This window comes from Pistacia vera, unplaced genomic scaffold (assembly GCF_008641045.1).
Source record: "Pistacia vera cultivar Batoury unplaced genomic scaffold, PisVer_v2 Contig279, whole genome shotgun sequence".
In the NCBI taxonomy this organism is placed as follows: domain Eukaryota; kingdom Viridiplantae; phylum Streptophyta; class Magnoliopsida; order Sapindales; family Anacardiaceae; genus Pistacia; species Pistacia vera.
Window position 1 is genome coordinate 127502 of NW_022196089.1, and position 24575 is coordinate 152076.

Here is a 24575-nt window from a genome sequence, read left to right on the forward strand (position 1 = left end):
ATTATTCCATAAAATATTAGTCAAGTGTCTTTATATAGCTCATCTTCTCATGCTAAAGCACTTATTACTACAAACACTAATATTAATTCACTGATTTGGCATCAAAGACTAGGTCATCCCCATAGTAAGGTTTACAATCAAATCATGCATCATTCCCTTCAAAAGTTGAACTTACATCCTGTTGAGTTCTGTGATGCTTGTTAATTAGGAAAGATGCATCACACTAGCTTTCCCAAATCACATTCTAGAGCTAGTTTTCCTTTTGAACTCATCCATAGTGACATTGGGGTCCTACACCTATTGCCTCAACTGAAGGCTTTCGATTCTATGTGCAATTCTTAGATGACTTTAGTAGGTATATTTGGCTATTTCCCCTTAGAACTAAGGCTGAGGTTAGGTCTATATTTATCAAATTTCATCATTTAGTTGAAAGACAATTTGGTTATAAGCTAAGTGTATTCAATCTGATCAAGGAGGTGAGTATAAGGGATTATTGCCATATCTAACTAGTGAAGGAATTCAGTTTAGATATTCTTGTGCTTATGTACATCAACAAAATGGAAGAGGTGAAAGAAAGCATAGGCATGTTGTAGAAACAGGTTTAACACTATTAGCTCATGTCTCTATGCCTTTAAATTTCTGGTGGCTTTCTTTTGAAACTGCAGTCTACTTAATAAATAGAATGCCTACTGATGTACTGCAACATACATCTCCTTATTAGTTACTGTTTAAATTTTCTCCTATGTATGATACCTTGAAGGTCTTTGGTTGTGCTTGTTTTCCTTTCCTAAGAGTTTTTAATAAACATAAGTTTAGTTTCCATTCAAGTAAATGTGTTTTTGTTGGATATAGTTTGATGCATAAGGGTTACAAATGTCTTAGCTCAGATGGTCGAATCTTTATCACTCCTAGTGTTAGGTTTAATGAGCATGAATTTCCTTTTTCTTCTGGTTTCACCACTGTTAAATATATCCAGTCTTCTTCACCTGAGTCCCTTTCCCTTGCACCTACATTTTTCCCTTTCATTTCCATCCATAATCCCTCCAGCTCAGCTAGCTCTGGTCCTTCTGGAGTAACCTGTCCTTCAAATGATTCTCCTCCAACAAGTGGTAAGGATTTACTCTTCTCTCCATCTATTACTCCTGTAATTCATCAATCCTTGCTAGTACCATCATCCAGTGCATTCCACCATCAAATACATTGCCTGTACCATCATCCAGTGCATTCCACCATCAAATACATTGCCTGTACCATCATCCAGTGCATCTCCACCATCAAAAACATTGTCTGGTACTATCACAGTAGACTTAACAACTTCACAACTTCCTAATCATTCAACAACTCTACACAACTTTCACAACACTGAATCAACCTTATATAGTTCTCAAAAAATAGAATCAGTCATACACAATTCTCAAAACAAAACAGAACCAATCATACACAGATCTCACAGAAAAACTAAACCATCATGTTCTATTGAAATTGATCTGAATCTGTCCAAGTTTGTTGACATTGCAAGCTCTTTAGAGGTTCCCATAAACACTCATCCTATGGTTACAAGAAGCAAATCTGCTGTTTTTTCCCAAAACAACATTACTAGTTGCTGCCTCCATAATACCTAAACCCAGCATTGTCCAAGAAGCCTTGTTTGGCAATGAGTGGAAATTAGCTATGCAAGTAGAGTATGATGCTCTAATTGCCAACCATACCTAGTCTTTTGTCCCATTTTCTTCGGAAATGAATGTTGTAGGAAATAAGTGGGTCTTTAGGACAAAGTTCAATGCCGATGGGTCACTCCAAAATATAAAGCAAGGCTTGTAGCCAAAGGTGTTCAACAAACCCCTGGCCTTGACTATTTTGAGACCTTTAGTCCAGTAATCAAGCCTTCCACAATACGGATTATTCTTACCTTGGCAGTGACAAACAATTGGGATATCCAACAGGTGGATGTAAAAAATGCTTTTCTCAATGGCACACTAAATGAAGTGGTTTATATGACTCAACCTTTTGGTTTTGAAGATACCACACAACCCACTTCAATTTGCAAGTTAAACAAAGCCCTTTTATGGACTTAAGCAGGCTCCAAGGGCCTGGTTTGACAAGCTTAAACAAGCTCTTCTGCAGAAAGGTTTCGTTAATTCTGTATCAGATTCAAGCCTGTTCATCCTGCGTCAAAATGGTCAAGTTGTTTACATTTTGGTTTATGTTGATGACATATTGTTAACTGGTTCAGATTTGTCCTATATAAAACAATTGGTGCATGAGCTTAATGATCAATTTGCACTCAAAACACTTGGTTCAATCCATTATTTTTTAGGACTGGAAGCAAGAAGGACAACCACTGGTTTACATTTAAAATAGTCCAAATATGCTACTGATTTACTTGCCAAGGCAAATATGTTAAAATTCAATGCATGTGCTACTCCTATGGCTACTAGCGCGAGACTGTTTTCAGGAGATAGTGAACTATTTTCTAATCTCAGCCTGTTTAGGAGTACTGTAGGAGCTTTACAGTACTTGACTTTAACTAGACTGGATTTGAGCTTTACAGTTAATAAGTTAAGTCAATTCTTACAAGCTCCAACTACCCTTCATTGGCAAGCTTGCAAAAGAGTCATGCGATATATTCAGGGTACTAAAGACCATGGGCTGAAAATCACTCCTGCTGTCTCGCTTCAAATTGAATGTTATGTTGATGCTGATTGGGGAAGTAATATAGAATATATAAGGTCAAATAGTGGGTATTGTGTGTTCCTAGGTCCTAACTTAATCTAATGGAGCTCTAGAAAACAAAAAGTTGTGGCTCTTTCCTCTATGAAAGCCTAGTATAGGGCTCTTGCGCACACAGCTACTGAAATTGCTTGGCTGAATAGTGTGTTTACTGAATTAGGATTGTCCTTCAACAAAACCCTAGTTATATGGTGTGACAATGTGAGTGTTGGAGCCTTGGCTTCGAATCCGGTTATTCATGCTCGTACCAAACGCATAGAAATTGACACTCACTACATTCGTGAACAAGTATTGGCTAATAAGGTTGCTATTCAATATGTACCTTCTAAGTTGCAAATTGCTGACATACTCACTAAGCCTTTCCCTGCTGCTCAATTTGAAGAACTAAAGGCAAAGCTAACTGTTAAATCTGACTGAATCTGCTTAAGTAAAATGTTGGTTAAATGAAGCAGTGATTAAAGCTACTGTTGTCTGAAGTAGTGAAATAGTGAAGTAGTGATTTGTTTATGTTGGCTGTATATTTGTTCATATTGACATTGTGTGTTGATCAATTGTTGTGATGAAGCTACTGATGTCTAAAGCAGTATAGCAGTGATTGATGCATTCTGATGCCATTATGTAGCTGAAGTAGTGAAGTGGTGAAGTAGTGATTTGTTCATGTTGACATTGTGTGTTGATCAATTGTTGTGATGAAGCTATTGCTGTCTAAAGCGGTATAGCAGTGATTGATGCATTCTGATGGCATTATGTGGCTAAAGTAGTGAAGTAGTGAAGTAGTGAAGTAGTGATTTGTTCATGTTGTCATTGTGTGTTGGTTAATTGTTGTGATGAAGATACTGCTGTCTAAAGCAGTATAGTAGCGATTGATGCATTATGGCATTATGTGTTGGTTAGTTGTTGTGTTGCAGCTACTGGTTATAGTAGTGGTTCTTTGGTATGTTATAGCTACTGGCAGCAAAAGCAGTGAAGTAGTGATTAATTCTGATGGCATTTTGTGATGGATCAGTGAGATGTTTCTACTCTGACATTGTTTTTTTTCTTTTTTTTTTTTTTTTTTTTTTTTTTTTTTTTTTTTTTTTTTTTTTTTTTTTGATCAGTTATGAAGATTGTTGTTCTTAAGCTGTTGGCATTTTGTGATCAGTTTCTACTCTGAAGTTGTTGGCATATGTTTTTTTTTACAAGTCAATTTTACAGCAGTTTAAGATAATTCAAAAGAAGAAGATTTTATATTGCAGCAAACTTGAGAAAGTCTTCAGATTTTATGTTTCTGCATTTGACAGATTTTGAGTTTCAAAGCAGAATTTATAAGCAGCAGAATTTGAGCTTCACCTGAGCAGAATGTTAGCTACAAGCTGAATTGGCAAGCTGAAGCTACAAAGTAGTTCAGCTTGAGGGGGGCTGTTAGTAAGATAAAAGTGTGCCAAGACTAAAACACTGTCATTCTGTAGTTTAAGTGTTAACAAAAACTGTGTCGTTTTGACCAGTTTCGTTTCTTGTCCGTTTTAGTCAAGTTCAGCTGAAACTTCTCTGCATATCTAAAAGAGAAGTCAGCCGTATTTCGTTTAAGTCTCAATCAATAGAGAAGTTCATTTTCTCCTCAGATCTTTATTTTAAGCTTCAAACACTTTTACTCTCAAAATTCCTCACTTAGAACACATAAAATTTCAGGTATCATAGGAGTAAGGAGGTGTATACTTATATAGCAATTATGGGGCTTCAATTATCTCCATAATCAATTCTTAAACTAGGCTTATACGGTTTATGCTTTAAATACATTTTTATTACTATTGAAAAGTATGGTACCTGGACTTCCAGTAACACTCACTCTCTTCCTAAGAGGCTGTTTATTTTTTGGTCTTTAAGTCTGAATAAGTCTAATTTTATTTGATTTAAAACTTTTATATTTGTTTGTTTTTTAACTTTTATCTGATAATTAATCAGATAAACTCAAAAGCCAAAAAACTTGATTTTTGTCTGAATACTAAAACATATACATTAATAACATTTTTATTTGTCAATTATATCTCTATTAAATTTATATAATTCTATTTTTATCAAAACCTTTACATTATATAAATTTGTCTTCTTTATTTATTATAGCCACACAAATCAAAATCAACTATCAAATGCAATCAACTTGCTTGGAAAAATTAACCAAATGTTCATAAAACAATTACGAGGCCAAATTGAAAATTAACTCTTTTAAGAATCTAACTAATTTTTATTTTTTTTATTTTATTTTATTTTGTTATAATACATTGTTAATTACTATACAAACACAATGTTTTATATCTTTATTTTATTTTGATTTTCATAATTTATAATAACATAGTTATCGCACATGTAAAAATATAAAATTAACTTCATAAGTATATATGTGTCAAAACATCAATAAGAACAAATAATTCAACACTGAAAAAAAAAAAAAAAAATATATATATATCAATCAAACTTGTACATTCAAACATATTCAAATAATGAACTTTGGATTTACCCCTACTTCAAATAATTTTATTTATTTCTTAACCATGTATTACAGTTGGGTTTCGCAACTCCATAGTCATGTCTATGCCGTGTGTAAAAGAAGTACGAATTTATTTATTTCTGTTTGCTGATATAAAACTAGAAACTATGACATGTTCAACATCCTGAACTTTAGGTATTCAGAGCCTTCTGCCCCTCCCCGGTTGAGGAGGGATACTCTGCTCATTCCAGAAGAAATTTTCAGGATCAACAATTGTCTTCACTTTCACCAGTCTATCAAAATTTTCATTAAAATACTTTACCCCATAAACTCTACCTTCATTATATCTATTTTTACCATTATGATTAATGCCAATATCTAGGTCTCTGTAGTTCAAGTAAGCGCTCCTTGGATTCTTGGACACAAAAGGAGTCATGAAGCTGTGAAGACTTCTTATCTGAGATGTGTAGTTCTTTTCAAGCTCAATATCAGGTGAATCCCAATTCACTGAGTACTGTATCTTGAACAAGTTTCCGGCTCTATGAGGAAATGCAGTCTCTGATTCAGGAATTTCATCCATCCTCCCTCCATAAGGATTGAAAACCAATCCGGTTTTTCCCAATTCCATCAAAACTTTCCATATCAAATTCAAGGAACGCTTGGGAATTGGTTTCTGGAGGTAATCCGATTTCCGCTTCAAGAATTTAGCCGAGTCGAGATTTCTGTCAAGCAGAGTTTTTGGATTACCAACACCTAAACTAGCCCACCAAAGAGCTGAATCAATCCAACTCATCTCCCTACAATCTTCCTTTCTTAGCCCCAATTGAGGAAATTCCTTGCCCAAGAGAGACACAAGACTGTCCGCCCCACCTAAATACAATGTCATAATCGTAACTCTAACAGTCTGCTTCTTGTTTCGTATGACGGGCTGCAAAAGCATTCTCATGAACAAATTATTATCAGTTTTAGGCGCCACAAATTGAAATTTATAGGCCACATCCGTCGCATTCTCTTCCAGGAGCCTTTCAACTCTGAAAACGGTAACCGTTTCAGGAACTGGAACCAAATTGATTTTATAAGATAACACAACACCAAAACTGGCTCCACCCCCTCCTCTAAGTGCCCAAAAGAGATCCTCTCCCATTGCTTTTCTATCAAGAATTCTCCCCTTAATATCGATAATCTTAGCATCAACAACATTATCAATCGACAAACCAAATCTCCGCATCATGTTGCCATAACCTCCGCCACTCAAGTGCCCACCAACGCCAACAGTGGGGCAAACACCAGCAGGAAAGCCATGCACTTTGCTTTTCTCCCAAATCCTGTAATAAAGTTCACCCAGTATGGCTCCAGCTTCAACCCAAGCGGACTCTTCGTTCATATCAATGTTTATTGATCGTAAATTAAACATGTCAAGAATAAAAAAGGGGGTTTCAGAGATATACGAAATGCCCTCAAAGTCGTGGCCGCCGCTACGGATTTTAAGTTGATAACCAACTTGTTTGGAACAAATCACAGCAGCCTGAACATGGGATTCTTGCAATGGGGTTATGACGAGTAGAGGCTTTGGCGTTGCAGAAGAATTGAAACGAGCGTTTCTGATATACGATCGTAAAACTGAGGTGTATGATGCATTTTTTTGGCTGTAGACTATGCTGGAGACTTGGTTTGTGGAGTTCGGTTGATGTGTTAAGCAATGGAGAAAGGTTTCGTAGACTGAACCTGAAGCAGCCCATGAACAGGAAAGATTGAGAAAGCTTAGTAAAAGAAGAAGAAGCATTGAGGCCTCAGAGTTGGATGAATTACAAGACCTTGACATTTTCATTGTTGAGTGATCTTAGTTATTGTTGTATTTGGTCATTAAACATTTTGTTTACATACGGTAAAATATATATACCAATTATAGATGTTCCTATATGATTAGGCCATTTTTATCATCGATCTGAGATTTATATGTTCTACGTGTTTCAATATCAATAATCAACCTAAAATCAGGCGCAAGAAAATATTAATATATTATTGAATCTATCATCAGCTGGCTATTACTTTGTAGCATGGACAGCAATCTTGTAGATATCGAATTGCCGGCGAAAACAACTCTCACTCTCTCTTTCTATGTATTGAAATTTACTCTCTTAACCAATTTGTGTATTATATATATTGTCAAGTTATAAACATATTTGGCCGTTTGAAGGCACTATTAATCTATCATTTCAATTAACTAATTGTCATACAATACATGGCCTTATTTATTCTATGATCATGACATTATTCTTATAGCCGGATTTGCATATGAATACCACATAATAATCAAATTTTAACCTCTGGAATAATATAAACTGATTTGGAAAAAAATAATTAATTACATTTAAATGATAAATACACTCAATTGATATATATATTCTTCTTTTTATTCTCATTTCATTTCCTTTACTCTCAAAAGGGACGTCAATTTCCAAGCTGAGCCCCTTTTTCGGGTCGAAAATCGGCTCGGACATTGAAGCTAGACCCGAGTGCAAGCCTAGGAAATTATGTGCCAGACTAGGTCTAGTCTACCTAGATTCCAGGTTACAAACCGGGTACGAGATTCTTACAATTAAAAAAAAAAAAAAAAGTCAAACACCAAATTATCAATAACTTGATTTGAATGATTTCTTTGGATTTTTAAGTTTGTACCATTTGTGAACTATGTGATTTATTTTCAAATATATACACTAACCAATTTTACCTATAAACTTTTCACAATAAATCTTAAACATAAATAATATTTTTTCAAACTAGCACTTACCAGTTTTACATATAAACTTTTATAATAAATCCTAAATATAAATAATGCAATAAAATTACGTTCTGGATAACAATATCAATAAAGTATTAAGGCTCCGTTTGGTTCACTTTTTTGTAGTTTTCTTAAAAGTTTTTTTAAAAAAGTTAAAAAAAGTTGAATTGGACGGGTATTACAATTTAGGATTTGAAAATTAATAAAAATACCCCCTATGTTTGTTTATTTACTAAACACCCCTATAATAAAACTTTGAAAATTAACAAAAACACCTCCAACCCACCCATTGAATAATCACAGCTGACTACCACCGTCGGAGGGTGGCCGGAGTCGTCGTATTGATGCATGACCGACTGGATCTTGCCGGTCGTGTGCCGATATGGCCTTTGTCGGGCCAGATCTACGGCTAGATCTGGCCATTAATGGCCGCATTTGCTCGTCAACGACGACCATATATTGGTCGTCGTTGACGTCTGGTGACGGCCAGAGATTCAGCCGATAGTGTGCCATTATATCAGATTTCGGCCAACTTCTGGCAGTGGTAGCTGGAACTGGTATAATGTGGGTTTAGGGGTATTTTTGCAATTAAAAAAAATATTTAGGGGTATTTAATTAAATTAACAAATTTAGGGGATTTAAAAAAAATTGAATAATATTAGATAATATTATGAGTTTTTTGGTATTTTACTATTTAACTTTTTTGAAAATACTAATAATAGTATTCCCCAAAGCCAACCAAATGGAACCCAAGTAACCCAACACCTCTATGTCATTATCTACACGACGTGTCAACCAAATAGTTCTTTCTCCATAAATTTTATGTGGGCTTAATTGGTTTGGGCCTTATCCCACCCCAAGCCAATTATTCCCCCCTCGTCCCTGCGCAGCCCAAAATAAGGGATCAATAATTTAAACAACCTGAGTATGGACCAAGGCTATTGATAATAAATCACAACCCCCGTTGTTAGTATCTTTCTGTTTCTTTTAACAATTGAAAGGATAAATGACCTTAATGCCCTCCCCTATTGTGCCAATCAATTGCAAGTTTGCAACCCACCCCCTACTTTCATTTTATCTATAGTAACCCTCAACACCCATGTTAGGCTTCAAAAATTATTAAATCATGTGAAACTATTACAAATTTTTATAAGAAAATAGAAAAAAATAATAAATAAAAAATTTGAAAATCTGAAAATCTGAAAAAAAAAATCTCTTGAAATGGAAAAATATCTGGAATAATGAAAAGAATAAGAAATATATGAAAAAAAATTAAAATTATAATGACCTAAAAATTGAACTTGGAAAATATTTTAGATTTTAACTTCTTTTTTTAGGTTTTTTTTAGTATTATTATTATTATTTTAAGTATTCTTAATTTTTCAAAATCTTTAATTTTTTTTTTTTTACATCCTTTTCTTTAGTGTTTTTGGTTTTAGGTTAAGGTGTGTTATTTAAGAATTTTTAATTTTTATTAGTTTTTTAATTTTTTATTTAAAATGAGTAGTTAATAAATTTTATGGTAAACTAGTCAAGTTCAAAATATAATTAGGGTAATTCATAATTGTATTTAATCAAATTCAGTAAACTTCCATATTTGTTGGGGTCTATGTGGTAGTTTCAGAAGTTTTGGGATATACGGATTTGTATGATTTTTTAGAGAGTGTAAATGTATTAACCCTTAATAATTATGAAATTTTAGGGGTATTTTACTCTTTTACCCTTGATTCAATTAAAACTAACGGAAGAAAGTTAAGAGAGCTGACAGTACCTAATTACCAATACCATAGGAGGTTTATTTTGATTTGGCTAAACCTCAGGGGGTTTAATAAATCTGTCAAAATTACGTAAATCGAACTTTTAGCTAGTTAAGGTAACAAGATAAAAGATAAATTGATGAGTAAAGTGGCCTTAATTTTTGGGTCACTTTTCAATTTAACCCTTAAAAACGAGTCAAAATAAAATTTCTTCAATTTTAACGAAGATTTATTAATTTGATCATTCACAACATCAAATTGTTTGTGGGCTTTGCAGTATATCCATGGAAAATTCTGGGCCTTTGGGCTTCTGGAAGAGGGCTCCATAGGGCTTGCTTTATTGGGTTATTAAGGTCCATTAATCTTACGCCAGAGTTTTATGGCCATTGGTTATATTGTAATTTTGATCTTATACACTGATAAAACTAGGGTCAAGTATCAAGAATAAATCAAGTCAATTTGAGTTTAAGAGCTAGCTTTAATTGTGCCTGTAATTCAGCATGAGTAAAAGGGCGGGTACCACTTGGGTTCATTGGCTAAAGGCAAATTGATAATGATATAATTTATAGAATTAAGATAACAGTATAATGTTGCGACTTGTGCGCTTCATATTTCGTAAATGTTACTCTTCAATACATTACTTACGGCATTAATTTAGCATATTACAATGACAAATCTCTATTAAGTTCACCCAAAAAACTTCTATACATCGTGTTATAAAGAGTCAATAAATATATGTCAAATATGGTCTCTTTAAGTTTAAATTCTCACGGTTGTTAATAGGGGTGACCACTGGAACTCTTATCCGGCCGATAGTTCAAGGATCTTGAGGGATTAGTTAAAATACAGTGATACACACAAACTGACCCGAACATCTCTAGTCATAAAATAATAATAATAATAAATCAATATATGTCAAATTAGCACAAATAAAATATGTTTACCTTTTTATCATTTGTTTATATTGTAACATGTTGCACAGAAAGTGCTATTAACCACAAGCAGCCATTATTGGCTGGGGTTTGAAATTAAACAGGAGAGATGATAGTTTGTTATCGATTTTTTAGAAATTAATCAAAACAAGCCGGCATTGTCCATGTTTCAACAAACACAACAACCTGACAGACAATATTAAGGAGTGATGACTATTTCAGCTGAAAATGAAAAGAGCTAGGTGCTGAAATAAATTGAATACTGAGCTTAGTAATGAAGTCTAGTAGCTTTATTATTATTTGGTAAAACATTCCCATCTCTTGGTTTAACTATCTTAAATGCGATGTATGTTTGAAGAGCAGCATTATGCGTTCAGAGTGTGATCCTACTCGGCTAATCTGATATGAAAGTTCTAATGGGAAAGGAATCTATATTACAAAAACTTAAAACGAACATGACCATACATCCACTAAATAATTCATCTGCAATATTAAAACTATGCTTGAAATCTTATTGGGTTCTACTAGTATTTCATAATGTAGTGGTTGAATTACTGCAAATACATACAGAAATGTTAGGTCAGCATGGAAATAAAGGGCCTGCACGATGGATCCCAGAGTCAAAAATCACAATTATGAAAACTCATTTATATCAATATAATTATACATAAAGGAAGCAAGTACGTACATTAAGAAAAGTAGAATTCATTACTTTCTCCATAAATGTTATATGGGATTAGTTTGGACCTTATCCCACCCCAAGCCACTCATTTGCCATCCCCGAACTTGTTGAGCTTTTTACACCTTAGAAGAGTCAAAATTACATAAACAAACTTTTAGCTGGTTAGAGTGACAAGATTGAAGAGAAATTGATGAGTAAAATGGAGAAATTGTGTGAGAAAAGTGTTGATAAGAGACATGTACCTAGGGGATAAGGGGGTGTAAAAAAGGGTTACCCTGAAAGAGCCTTAAATTTTGGGTCACTTTTTAATTTAACCCTTAAAAAAGATTCACATAATTCCTCCAATTATAATGAAGACTTATTAATTTGATCCTTCATAGCATCTAAGGGTGTGTTTGATTCAAAGAATATTGTATTACTAGGAATGTTATATTAATAGAAAGATAAATTATCTTGAAGATTATTTGGAATGTTTAAGAAATTGTGTTTGGTTAGTTGAAATAAATTGGTGGGTATGTTATATTAATATGTTTGGTTGGGAGGAATAAATTGATGGGTATGTTATATAATTTACTAAATTACCCTCCTTTTTAAATATTAATATAATATCATTTTTATTATTATATTTTGAACAATTTTTTTTAACCTCCTACATTTTAGATTTAGTTAAAACACTCTAGCAACAAAAAAAAAGTTTAACACTTAACAAAAGCACACCCACCCACCCCAAGCCACTGTCGGCGGCCTGCCACCACCGCCGCGACGGCAAAAGCGGAGATCTAGTCGTGAAAGGCCAGATATATAGCATTTCACAACCAAATCTGTGGCTGTTTCAATGCCAAATCTGGCTGTTATCCATGGATGAAAACAATCATATCGGTGCATAGCTGGTCAGATATGACTGGTCGTGCGCATTCCATCACTGCCGATCCAGCCACCACCCTTAGGCAATTTTTTTTTTTTATTTCAAGTGTATTTATGTCCTAAAAACTTTGTGTATAAAGATAAAATAGTCTATTGGTATTTTTATAAAAAAATTTTAAAACAAGGGCATTATTATCCTAAAATTTTATTAATAAGGTGTAAAATTGTAACAAAAATAAGATTACCAAGTAATCTTAAAATACCTAAGAAAATAGAAATAATCAGATTACCTCCTATATTACCAACAGTAAGTACTATTGGCATTGGAAAATTTCCAGAATCTTATATTACTTAACAATCAAAAGTAATAATAAAATGACATTACCTCAATAATCTCATATAACGTCTAACCAAAAGTACCCTAATTGTTTGGGGGTTTTGTAGTATGTCCATATTAAAATTTTGGGCTTATGGAAGTGGGCTCTGTTGGGTTTTCTTTTTTGGGTTAACAAGGTCCATTAATCTTAGGCCAGAGTTTTATGGCCATTGGTTACATCGTTTTTTTTTCATCTTTACATTGTTAAAAGGAGGGTCAAAGTATATTATCAATAATAAATCAAGTCAATTTGAGTTCAAGAGTTAGCTTTAATTTTTCCTGTAATTTAGGAATCAAACTGCCTTCTTTAGTACTAAACAGTGTTTAGAATTTCAGCATAAGTAAAAAGGGTACCAGTTGGGTTCATTGTCTAAAGGTAAACGTGTAATACTATACTTATAATCTAATTTCACAAATTTTTTCTCACAACCTCAATGTGGTAACTCGCAATTGGTCAGTTCACAAATAAGTCTCATTTGCTCGTTATGAGTCCTATTTGTTTAATTGTGAACTGTCATATTAGAATTGTGAGAAAAAATTTGTAAGATTAGATTGTAAGTCAATTTTTATCGTGTATATAATACAAATTAGTAAGTAGGTATAGAATAAATGTGAATGGATTATTTTCTGACTGGTTGATTTCATTAGAATAATGCAATAGTCTACAAGCCGCCAATGGTGACTGGGTTTGAAATTAAATTAGTACAGATAAATGAGGATCACTCGTTTATTGATTTTAGAAATGAATCAAACAAGCAGGCATTGTCCTTGTTTCAAAAGAACCAACAACCTGACAAACACTATTAATGAATGATGACTATTTCAGCTTTTCATTATTCAAGTTGATGAAAATTAAAAGAGCAGGCTGCTGAAATAAATTGACTTCTGAGCTTAGCTATGAAGTCCAGGTAGCTTTATTATCAAATGGTAAAACATTTCCATTATGCATTCTAATTGATTGATGTATCCTTGAAAGGCAGCCTTATGCATTCAGAGTGTGATCCTTCTTGGCTAACCTGATATGAAACATATCGGAAAGGAATCTGTATTACCAACAGTTAGAAGGGAACATGACCATTCAATCCACTCAATAATTTATCTGCAATATCAGAACTAGTGGAGCCAAGATTTAAAGGACACTTGAAAATCTAATTGGTTCCAGTGGTATTTCATAATAAAGGGGTTGAATTACTGCACATACATACAGAAATGCTGGTACAGCTTGGAAGTAAACTAGTAGCACAACTTGTTTATTATATTATGATTAAACAAGTTAAAACAAATTAAGGGAGAGAAAATTTTGTTAATATGATATTTAATTTACATTTTAGTTTAGAAGTTTTCCTTGAAGTGCAGCATTATGCATTCAGAGTGCGATCCCACTCGGCTAATCTGATATCGAAGTTCTGATGGGAAAGGTATCTATCAATAACTTAAAGGGAACATGACCATCCATCTACTAAATAGTTCATCTGCAATAATATACAAACCAGTGGAGCAAGGACACTTGAAATCTAATTGGTTCTAGTTGCATTTCATAATGTAATGGTTGAATTACTGCACATACATACTCAAATGCAGTACAGCTAGGAACTAAACTTTGATGAAAAGTAGCACACAACCCCATTTGCTAGATTTTGTGGAGCTTGGTGGAGTGTTGAGCCATTTCAGATAATTTTTTGCAATCAGAAGACAGAAAAGTGTGTATCAATTTGGATCATTTAAAGAATAAAGGGCCTTAATGATGCATCCCATTGAAAAACCAGTGTAAAAATCGCAATTATGAAAAATCCTTTAAATCAATATAATTCTACAAAAGAGAAGCAAGTATATTAAGAAAAGTACCCCAGGCAGCTTCCAGGAAATTGAGTTGGAGGTCAACTGCCTGTTTTTTACACCTGAGCAAAATGAGTTTAAATTTTTATCCAAATAAATATTAAGCAAATCCCTGGATAACACTATACAAATAACAGAAGGACCAAAATTTAATCTATGGCTTACTTGGTTGAGAAGGGATACTCTGCTCATTCCTGAAGAAGTTTTCAGGATCAAACATTGTCTTTACTGTCACCAATCTCGCATAATTCTCATTAAAATACTTGACCCCATAAACTTCACCTTCATTATCACTGTCTTTTCCATGATGGTTAATGCCAATATCAAGATCTCTATAGTTCAAGTAAGCCCTCCTTGGATTTTTGGACACAAATGGAGTCATGAAATTGTAAAGGTTTCTTATCTGAGATGTGCAGTTCTTTTCAAGCTCAATATCAGCCTCATCCCAATTCACTGAGTACTGTATCTTAAACAAATTTCCTCCTCTGTGTGGAAATGCTGTCTCCGACGCTGGAATTTCACTCATTCTCCCACCATAAGGATTGAAAACCAGTCCTGTTTTTTCCAGTACCATCAATGTCTCGAATAGCGATTCCAAGGAATTCTTCGGAATTGGTTTCTGAATATAATCTGATTTCCTCTTCAAGAAAATAGCCGAGTTAAGTTCTCTATCAAGCAGAGCACGCGATGATAATGAAGTGCCATTAAGCTTATACCACCAAAGAACTGAATCAACCCAGCTCATCTCTAAACAATTTTCCCTTTTTAGCCCCAATTCAGGAAAATCCTTGGCCAAGAGAGAAACAAGACTCTCCGCCCCGCCTAAATACAATGTCACAAACGATATTCTAACTGTCTTCTTCTTGTTTCTCGTAATGGGCTGTATAAGCATTCTCATGAACAGATTTTTATCAGTCGAAGGCGCCACAAGCTGCCACTTATAGGCCAAATCAATTGCATTTTCTTCCAAAACTCTTTCAACTCTGAATACAGTAACCCTCTCTGGAACAGAAACCAACTTGATTTTATAAGATAACACAACACCAAAACTTGCTCCACCGCCTCCTCTAAGAGCCCAAAAAAGATCCTCTCCCATTGCTTTTCTATCAAGAATTCTCCCCTTAACATCAACAATCTTCGCATCCACAACATTATCCGTCGACAAGCCATATTTTCGCAACATGTTGCCATAACCGCCGCCACTCAAATGCCCACCGACGCCAACACTGGGACAAATACTAGCAGGAAAGCCATGAACTTTACTCTTCTCCCAAATCGCGTAGTAAACTTCACCCAATGTGGCGCCACCGTCAACCCAAGCCGACTCTTCATTTATGTCAACAGATACCGATCGTAGATTCGCCGTGTCAAGAACGAAAAACGGGTGGTCAGAGATATACGATATGCCCTCAAAGTCGTGGCCGCCGCTGCGGATTTTGAGCTGATAACCAACTTGTTTGGTGCAAATCACGGCTTGTTGAACATGGGATTCTTGTAATGGGGTTATTATGAGTAAAGGCTTTGGCGTTGAAGAAGAATTGAAGCGAGCGTTTCTGATAAACGAACGTAAAACTGAGGTGTATGATGCATTTGTTTGGGTGTAGACTATGTTGGGGACTTGGTTTTTGGAGTGAGTTTGATGTGCTAAGCATTGAAGAAAAGTTTCGTAGACTGAATATGAGGTAGTCCATGGAAAGGAAACATGAATTAAAAAAAGAAGCAGAAGAAAAGATGAACTTGGATTTTCCATTGTTGTCTGTTGATTGCTTTGGATAGAGTTTTTGCAACGCAATCATAAGTCATCAAGTGAAATTTGGTAAAGTTAAATGCTTAGAAGATGGGGACAGGCGGATTGACAAGGAGAATGTGAGAAATGAAAATCACCTTGTGCACCTCCGAGATTTTGTCTTTCAACAAACACCCTAAAACTATTTTTTTTTCTTTTTTGGAAACCGAGGCTGTTCGGATCAATTTGTGCATACTTTAACTAATCTCTCGGGGTCCTGAAGTTAATAACCAGGTATACTCTTCAGTGTTCATCCCTATTAATAGATGAGATGACTTAAATTCAAGACTTTTGAGTAATACATCCAATAGTCTTTATCTAACTATATTTTAGATAAAATCTAAACTTGTTGTAAAGCTAGGTGGCAGTCCACCACATCACATGTCTTATGGTGGCATGCTTATTTACAAAATGAAGACAAATATTATCTGTACTGGCATTGATCCTTTGCTTAGGTGGGCGGCAAAATTTAGTATAAATCCTAGTTAGTAAAAACACGTATTATACGCGAATTATACGGACAATCGTATAATTCGCATATAAAATATATGTATACATATTTTGTAAAATCTACCGTATAATTCACGTATAATAAGGCTTCTCGTATTATTCGCGAATAATTCACGAACTATTGAAAAAAAAAATTTAACCCCCAAACGACGTCGTTTTAGTGGGTTTTTTTTACTAAAAATTAAAACAGATCGCTAAACCTCCTCTTCTTCGCTCAAATCGGAAACCCAAAACAATCAACAAACTTCCACAAATTTCCACAAGCAATCAACTCCCACAATCAACACACAACAATTAACTCCAGCAAACAAGTTATCAACTCCCACAACCGACTCTAACAAACAAAATTCCATAAGAAAGAAGAAGAGAGAGAAAAGAGAAGGGAAGAGAAACAAAATAGACATAAGTTTATATAAAAGGGACGAAAGTTTAAGAAGGAAGTGAAGAGAAGGTGGAGAAAACAAAGAGAAAGAAGAGAAGAAACTTATAGAAGAAAGAGAGAAGAAAGTTTTGAAAAGAACGAGAAAATGAATGAGAAGAGAAAGAAGGGAGAAAATTTAATAAAATAATAGTTTAACTTTTACACGGTACACTTGTAATTTTTGTAAACTAACTGACAATGTGTATTTGTAATTTTTGTAAACAATTGGTTTTGTTATAGTTGTGTTTGATTTGAGACTATAGTTGAATATTGGCTAAATATGTGTTTGAGTTTGGAGACTATAATTTTGAATATCAATTATATTTATATATTGTGTATTTGTGTTTTTGGTTAATTGAATACTTTGCATTTGAAATGTTATATTGATTTTAACCAGGCAGTCTATAAAAGTGTTAAAACTAAGATTGATATTACCGTATTTTTCAAAACGTATTATTGACAATGTACCGTATTAAACCCATATATACCCGTATTGTATTTTTTCCATATCCAAATTTTATGGTCGAATTTTTATAAATGTATTTTTTACTGTTTACCGTATTATACCCGTAAAATTTCCATACCATTTTTTTGCCTTACCCGTCTTTACTAACTAGGTATGAATACCCCTTTTTCCCTCTACAAGATATTCCACCAAATTAAGAGAATCTTTAATAAGGACCGCCTCTTTTAAGCTCTCCAACTTTTGCCAAATTATTTAGTCCGTCTTATTTTGCACTCTTACGTTTTCATCATGTTATTAGCACGTTGATTTGAGGGTATGTTTCAACGTCTTTTTATTGTTAAATATTTGATTTATTATATGTATTCAATTTATATATGTCATTTTATTATAATTATCCTTATGAGCATACTCTGTGGTTTTCAATATAAAAATTTGACTTTCCACGTCAGAAAATAAGTTTAGTTTATGAAAAATACTATCCTTACATAAATTCATATAAAGAGAGATACAAAGTGATATCATTCAGAAGAAAAAAACAAAAAAAAAGGGGAAAAAGAGAGAGAAAGAAAGAGAAAGAAATCATGAAAATAAAAGATAAGGATTGTCTTTGTATGCCTCATTTATATGTGTCTTTGTAAAACTAGCATTGTTTATAAACCTGAAATAAGATCGAAACTAAGGTTTTAAATATCACATTTTTAAAGCTCCAAATTATGAATTTACTTATTAACTTGAAGTTTATTAAAAAAAAAAATTGAGATATTGAAACCCTGAAGTCAAAACTAGAAGTTTTGAATTTTTATCTGGACTAAGTTTATTTTAAAATATTTGAAATTAATATTATGACAAAAATATTGAATTCTCTGTCATAATATTAATTTTGTTATTTTCTTATATATTTTTCAAAATGTCAAACATCAGAAGCATCAATATATTGCCTTTAAAATCGATGGCAAGAACTAAACAAAATAGACTATCCATTCAATTCTTCATCTTGAATCAATGAATCTTGGAAATGTTTTAAAAGAGGGTAACTCAGCATCTCCAACACCTATCTCAAGAACATTTGTGATCTTATGCGAGAATTACTCTGAGATCTTCTAATAATATAAGTATACATTAAAAAAATTTATTTCAAATTTATTTTTCTTGCCTTTTGAGATGTAAAATCATAAATTAAATTTTTGTATTAAAGTTTAGAAACCAAATATTTTTCAATTGATAATATAGTCAAATTACCTAATCTTTCTTGTAACATTGTTGAACGCAAATAAAATTTTATTAACTTCAATTTTGAAAAACTTCTTTTTACTGAAGCTATAGTAAAATGAATAGTTAGTAAGCTATCCATGCATTTGGAAAAGAATTCACTTTTTTTTTTTTTAATAAAATTTAGTATCTAAATTGGTGTTTTAATTTTCACGTTTATAATTTCTTTTAAAACTTTTAATTTTGAATATAAATCTAAACATGTCATGTTTTAAAATTGTTTCAAGATTTAAACAATTTTTCTTCAAATTATCATCATCAAGCAATTTTAATTTTTCTATATCATAATATATTTCAAATTGTTCAAACCTACTTTGAAGCGAGGACCTAAATATGTGAAATAATTTATTCTAAAAGATTTTCAGCAAATAATTTCATCTTTTCATTTTCATTCTCATTCTCAACAAATTGTATTTTTCATTTTATTGTACGTTTTTCACAAAATTTTGGTTCTTTATTCATTTGCTCTACAATCTCTTTAGCAGAAATCATAGAAGATGTAAACCCATTTTTTCTAAATTTTTCAAAAAATGAAACAAGACATTTCAATTGATCTATTGCAACAACAATGTCTATATTTTTATATTGTAAATATTTACTAACTGTATTAGCAGCAAATAACATTTCATACCAAATAATCATGCCTAATAGAAATTCAAAATTTTAAATCTCATATGTTACTAAAGAAATATCTTCACTTTTTGTTTATAATAAATTTGGGCCTCTAGACTTTTTTTGGGGGTCCCTTGGGTCGACCTGGATAAGAAATTATACACTATTTTTATTTTGTAATATATTCAAAAAAAATTATAAAAAATTTAGGCCCTTTTTTACCCTATTTTTTTTGGGCCCTAGGCAGGTGCCTACCCTTGGGTTGGTCTTGAGCATCTCTATAGGACCATGTAAAAACAACATTATTCCTTTGTCATCATATACACAAAGAATTGAGAAGTGAATATTTTTCAGTAAGAGTAGGGGTGTAAACGAGTCGAGTCGAGTCGAGCCGAGCTTGGGCTAATCAAGCTTGACTTGGTTGCTACAGTGTCGAGCTTAAGGTTGACAAACTTGAAAAATCGACTTGAGCTCAAGCTCAATATTGAAGAGTGCAGCTCAAGCTCGGCTGAAGCTCGAGCCACTTTGAAAATTTTGAAAATTTTACTCCCTGTTAGTTTCAAAACTATCAAATATACCCTCATATTTTTTTCTTTTTAAAAGGAAAAAAAGGCATTTTACACTATTCCAACTTTGAAAAGAATGCACAAGACTCCTAGGGTGCGTTTGGTTCAATATTTTTATCCATATTCTCAACCGGATTTTACAAATAATGTTTGGTTCAATATTTACACAATGCAATCCTGAAAAATAAAATCCTAACAGTTTTTTACCGTTGAAGACGGTTTGCAGTCCTGCTTTTATTTCACTTTCTCACTTTTCTTCACTGCTTCAGTGCTTCACCATTTCACTTTCTCAGTTTGCATTACTAGCTTTAGTGCTTCACCATTTCACTTTCTCAGTTTGCATTATCAGCTTCAGTGCTTCACCACCATCACTTTCTCACTTTGCATTACCACTTTCAGTGCTTCACCACCGAAGCATCGTCACTTTCTTACTTTGCGTTACCACCTTCAGTGTTTCACCACTGTCACAAAACATCTTTCTTCTCTAACATAATCTTCCACCTGCAAATACAAAACAAACCACATTAGCCAAACGACCAACCACCTGAATCAGAAAACCACCCCACAACACCGCCCAATTAATCTGTCAACATCATCACAATAGAACCGCATGACCACCACCCATCACCATCTTCCACCATCATCGCAAACCCACCATGAATACCAACCAACGTTGCAGATCTGTCACTGTGAAGCCCTGATGTCTCCAATCGTCATAACCCCACCGCAACCACCCATGTACGTCGCAAATTTGGCACCGTGAAGCCCTGATGTCTCTGATCGTCACAAACCCACTGCAACCACCCACAAACGACTCAGATCTGTCACCGTTAAGCCACAAACCCTTTGATCGTCACAACCCAACCGCAACCACCCACGGACGACTCAGATCTGTCACTGTTAAGCCACAAACCCTCTGATCGTCATAACCCTACTACAACCACCCACAGACGACTGAGATCTGTCACAGTTAAGCCACAAACCCTTCGATCGTCACAACCCCACTGCAACCACCCATAGATGACTCAGATCTGTCATCGTTAAGCCACAAACCGGTGAAACCGTCACCAAATATATCTAACTTCCATGAAGGGAACACCGTGAACGGGAAAGCTGTTTTTGATTTTTTTTTTCTTTTGTTTTTGTGTAGGTTTGTAAATGTGTTGTCTATATGATGTGTGCATGAATTTGTTTGCGAATGAGTTTGTAAATCTGTTGACTTTTTTTGGTTTTGTAGGTTTGTAAATCTGTTGTACCCGTGAATAGGTTTGTAAATGTGTTGTCTATATGATGTGTGCATGAATTTGTTTGCGAATGAGTTTGTAAATCTGTTGACTTTTTTTGGTTTTGTAGGTTTGTAAATCTGTTGTACCCGTGAATTTATTCAGAGAAGGGAAAGATACCCATGAAATTTGCGAATCCACCCCAGTTAGCTTCCGTGACGTGTTTGTTTTCAAGACACCCAACACAATTGTCCTTATTTTTATTTTAATTTTTGCCATTGTGTTAGTACTTTTTTTTTCCTTTTATTATTCCTTTTAATTTGGACTTTAATAATGCGTTTTATAATTGGTGAACTCAAAGTGATTTTTACACATGAGAAACTTGGATCTGATGGATTTGTTTGTGGAGTTTAACGGTTAGAGCATGTGCCATGTTGTTTACCGAGTTTAGCACATGCGTCAAAATATTGTGCAGCTTCATATGTTCTATATGTAACATACTGTATGTAATGAATAAATTTTGGGAGTAAAAAATTATTGGATTATTAGAAATATTTTTTTTCGGATTTTACTAACTAATATATTTGTTCTGTAGATTCGACATCATTCTTTAATCGTAACAACAAATTACGCTCATATGCATAGATGTCAGTATAATTTATCCCGACGTCGTAGGATTGATTACTACATGCAGCAGAGGCGAAAATTTCGACGTTTTTCCAGACTTGGAGTTCGTCATACACCCTGTTGGTCGACATTGTCTGTACTTCCCCTGCATTGACATCTTCAAAGCAGTGTCGGATCGAACAAGATATAAGTTTATCTATCTTTACTTGATTACGTTAACATGTGAGTATTATATTTTATAATGTGATTGGTGATTCGTATGGTGTCCCAATGTTGGTTGTTGTTCTCACCATACTGTCCTTAGATGAGTGATACTGTGACCTGGTCAGTTGAGATGACCCACAAATTTCTGGTCTTGTTGTCTAAGCGGGCGAAAACTTCGCACGTTACTTCAATAAAAACAGCAGATTACTAGGAAATGTTGGACGACTTATCATCAGTGGCTGGGAGGAGACTCAACGTCACACAACTAACCTCTAAGTACTTTCGCCTGTGAAGAGTATATCAAGCATGGCGGAAATTGCTGTAACACACGAGGTTTGGGTGGGATCATGAGTCATAAAGTCCAATGTGTCCCGTAGAGGTTTGGCAAGAATATGTGAAGGTAAATTTTCAACTTTTTTAACTAATATTAATCAACAACACCGTAATTGTATGCATTTTTTTCTTTGGACTGCCAAATATTAATATATTATTCTTTTGCATTACCAACAAAACCCACTGGTGCAACAATTCTACTACAAGGGACTTCCTTACAAGGAGCTTTATGAAATCATATTTGAGAAGCAAACTGTCACAGGAGATATGCGAACACATCTACATCTCAACCGGTGGGACCTCCACTAATTCCAATCAAGGTGGGGTTCCCATGGATGATAGCGACTTTGAACCTGATCCAGATCGGCCGATAGGGGAAAAATGGCCAAACACATCTAGCCATGGAAGAGCAAGAAATAGGAGGAACTGAAGCGTCCAGGACAATCACTTGCGGATGTCATTGGTAGATTGACAGACGAGCTTGTAGAGAAGTGGACTACGGGATCGAGGGCTAGCAATCGTAGTGGAGATGACAGGGACGAAGAGAACACCAGTGGTCCATCTGATCTGTTTTGCATGAGCAATTGAATTGACATCATAACGGCCATGCAACTACCTACAGAGTTTTACATGCCGGTTGTCAAGTACTTATATCAAAACCCAAGGTGGCAGGAGATATTTGTGAAACTCCCGCCCAAGGAAAAGGCTAATTGGATTTATAACGACTTTCGCAATTTGTAGATGACATTGTATGTCCTAAGTGTTTACCAACACTTTTGTATACGTCAATGGGCACTTGTCATTAGAATTAGAATTTATAACACTATTGTATGAACTTATTAATTGTGCTACTATTTTATGTGAGATTACATGTTTCATATGAGTTTTGGATTGTCATTAGAATTAAATATGGACTGTTATATTTTGCTAAGTAGTACAAAAATTGTTAATTGTTTATCAATGTTTTGCAAATGTGCAGGTTTAAATGGCATCGTCTAGCCGTACAAGAAGAAGACGACGTTTTACAGATGACGAAGAAGAAATACTGATAGATATAGTCATTTCACTCTGCCGTGTTGCCAAGTTAGAAACAACTGGGCGTCAACTATGACATACATCCATATTAACTGGTCATGAGTACATGTTGGAAGTACTCAATGGTCATGCTGACAAGATCTTTGACAAGTGTCGCATGAACAAAGACTGTTTTACATACTTATATGACATTTTGTCAAAGTTTGGAAGAACAAGTTATGATATTTCTAACAATCATTGGTAAAACAAGACAATCAGAACGATGATGGAGGATTTCTAACATTCGGGTGAGACGATCTCTAGACATGTTGGCGCAGTTTGCAAGGCGATATGTGAATTGAAGACAGAGTTTATCAGACAACCTAACTTCAGTGATGTTCGATGGGAAATATCAGCCAACCAAAAATATTACCCTTTCTTTAAGGTACTAGTTCATTATGTTTTCTATTAGTGGATAGTTAAGTTCATTGTGTTATTAATGTTGATAGTCGGTTAATATGAGTAAAATTCAATTTTGATGATAGAACTGTATTGGAGCCATTGATGGCACACATGTGTACGCTTCGGTTCCACATGAATTTGCCGATAGGTACAAGAATCGCAAAGGAACGTTGTCACAAAATGTAATGGTTGCATGCGACTTTAGGATGATGTTCACTTATGTCATTACTGGATGGGAAGGATCTGTGCATGATTCAAGAGTTTTAAATTCAATTATTGATGATCCTAATTCTGGATCCCCACATCCTCCACCAGGTATAAATATTTTCTTGACATATTATAGCGTATTTACTCCACTATTGAGGCCCTGTAATTCAAATAACATGTATGATTTTATTACAGGGAAATACTATTTGATTGATGCCGATTATCCAAATAGAGAGGGGTTCCTCGCCTCTCATAGGCGAGTGACTTACCATATTTCTGATCACTGCCGTAACCAAAGGGGGCTACAAGAGTTGTTTAACTACAGACATGCTTCACTCTGCAATGTTGTCGAGAGAACCTTTGGTGTTTTGAAAAGACGGTTCCGTATTTTGAATGGAATGAACAATTACCCGTTGGACAAATAAGGGAAAATTGTTATGGCATGTTATGTA

The 24575-nt window shown here is 34.2% G+C and overlaps 2 protein-coding genes across 3 annotated transcripts; both read right to left on the reverse strand.

Moving 5' to 3' along the window:
- Positions 1–5306: 5306 nt before the first annotated feature.
- On the reverse strand, positions 5307–7007 carry LOC116133998 (berberine bridge enzyme-like 21). Its single transcript, XM_031419652.1, has one exon. It carries the CDS (start codon positions 6975–6977, stop codon positions 5394–5396), a length of 1584 nt encoding a protein of 527 aa, XP_031275512.1. The 5' UTR covers positions 6978–7007; the 3' UTR covers positions 5307–5393.
- A 6291-nt stretch (positions 7008–13298) lies between these two features.
- LOC116133982 (berberine bridge enzyme-like 21) lies at positions 13299–16218 on the reverse strand. 2 transcript variants are annotated; one of them, XM_031419640.1, is made up of 3 exons: positions 14589–16218; positions 14433–14485; positions 13299–13603 (listed from the first exon to the last, which is right to left on the reverse strand). In XM_031419640.1, the coding sequence occupies exons 1-3, from the start codon at positions 16171–16173 to the stop codon at positions 13538–13540; spliced, it is 1704 nt and encodes a 567-aa protein (XP_031275500.1). In that variant the 5' UTR covers positions 16174–16218; the 3' UTR covers positions 13299–13537. The 2 variants fall into 2 exon arrangements, with proteins under 2 accessions (XP_031275500.1, XP_031275501.1); XM_031419641.1 differs by lacking the exon at positions 13299–13603 and having other exon boundaries at positions 14438–14472.
- Positions 16219–24575: the final 8357 nt, after the last annotated feature.

Bases quoted from the DNA above. Each gene is read 5' to 3' on its own strand.
- LOC116133998 (XM_031419652.1), bottom strand. From the start codon at position 6,977: ATGCTTCTTCTTCTTTTACTAAGCTTTCTCAATCTTTCCTGTTCATGG.
- LOC116133982 (XM_031419640.1), bottom strand. From the start codon at position 16,173: ATGGAAAATCCAAGTTCATCTTTTCTTCTGCTTCTTTTTTTAATTCAT. The intron at 14,486-14,588 runs GTAAGCCATAGA...CATTTTGCTCAG, and splicing joins GAGTATCCCTTCTCAACCAA to GTGTAAAAAACAGGCAGTTG. The intron at 13,604-14,432 runs GTACTTTTCTTA...GTTTCATATCAG, and splicing joins TTTCCTGGAAGCTGCCTGGG to GTTAGCCAAGAAGGATCACA.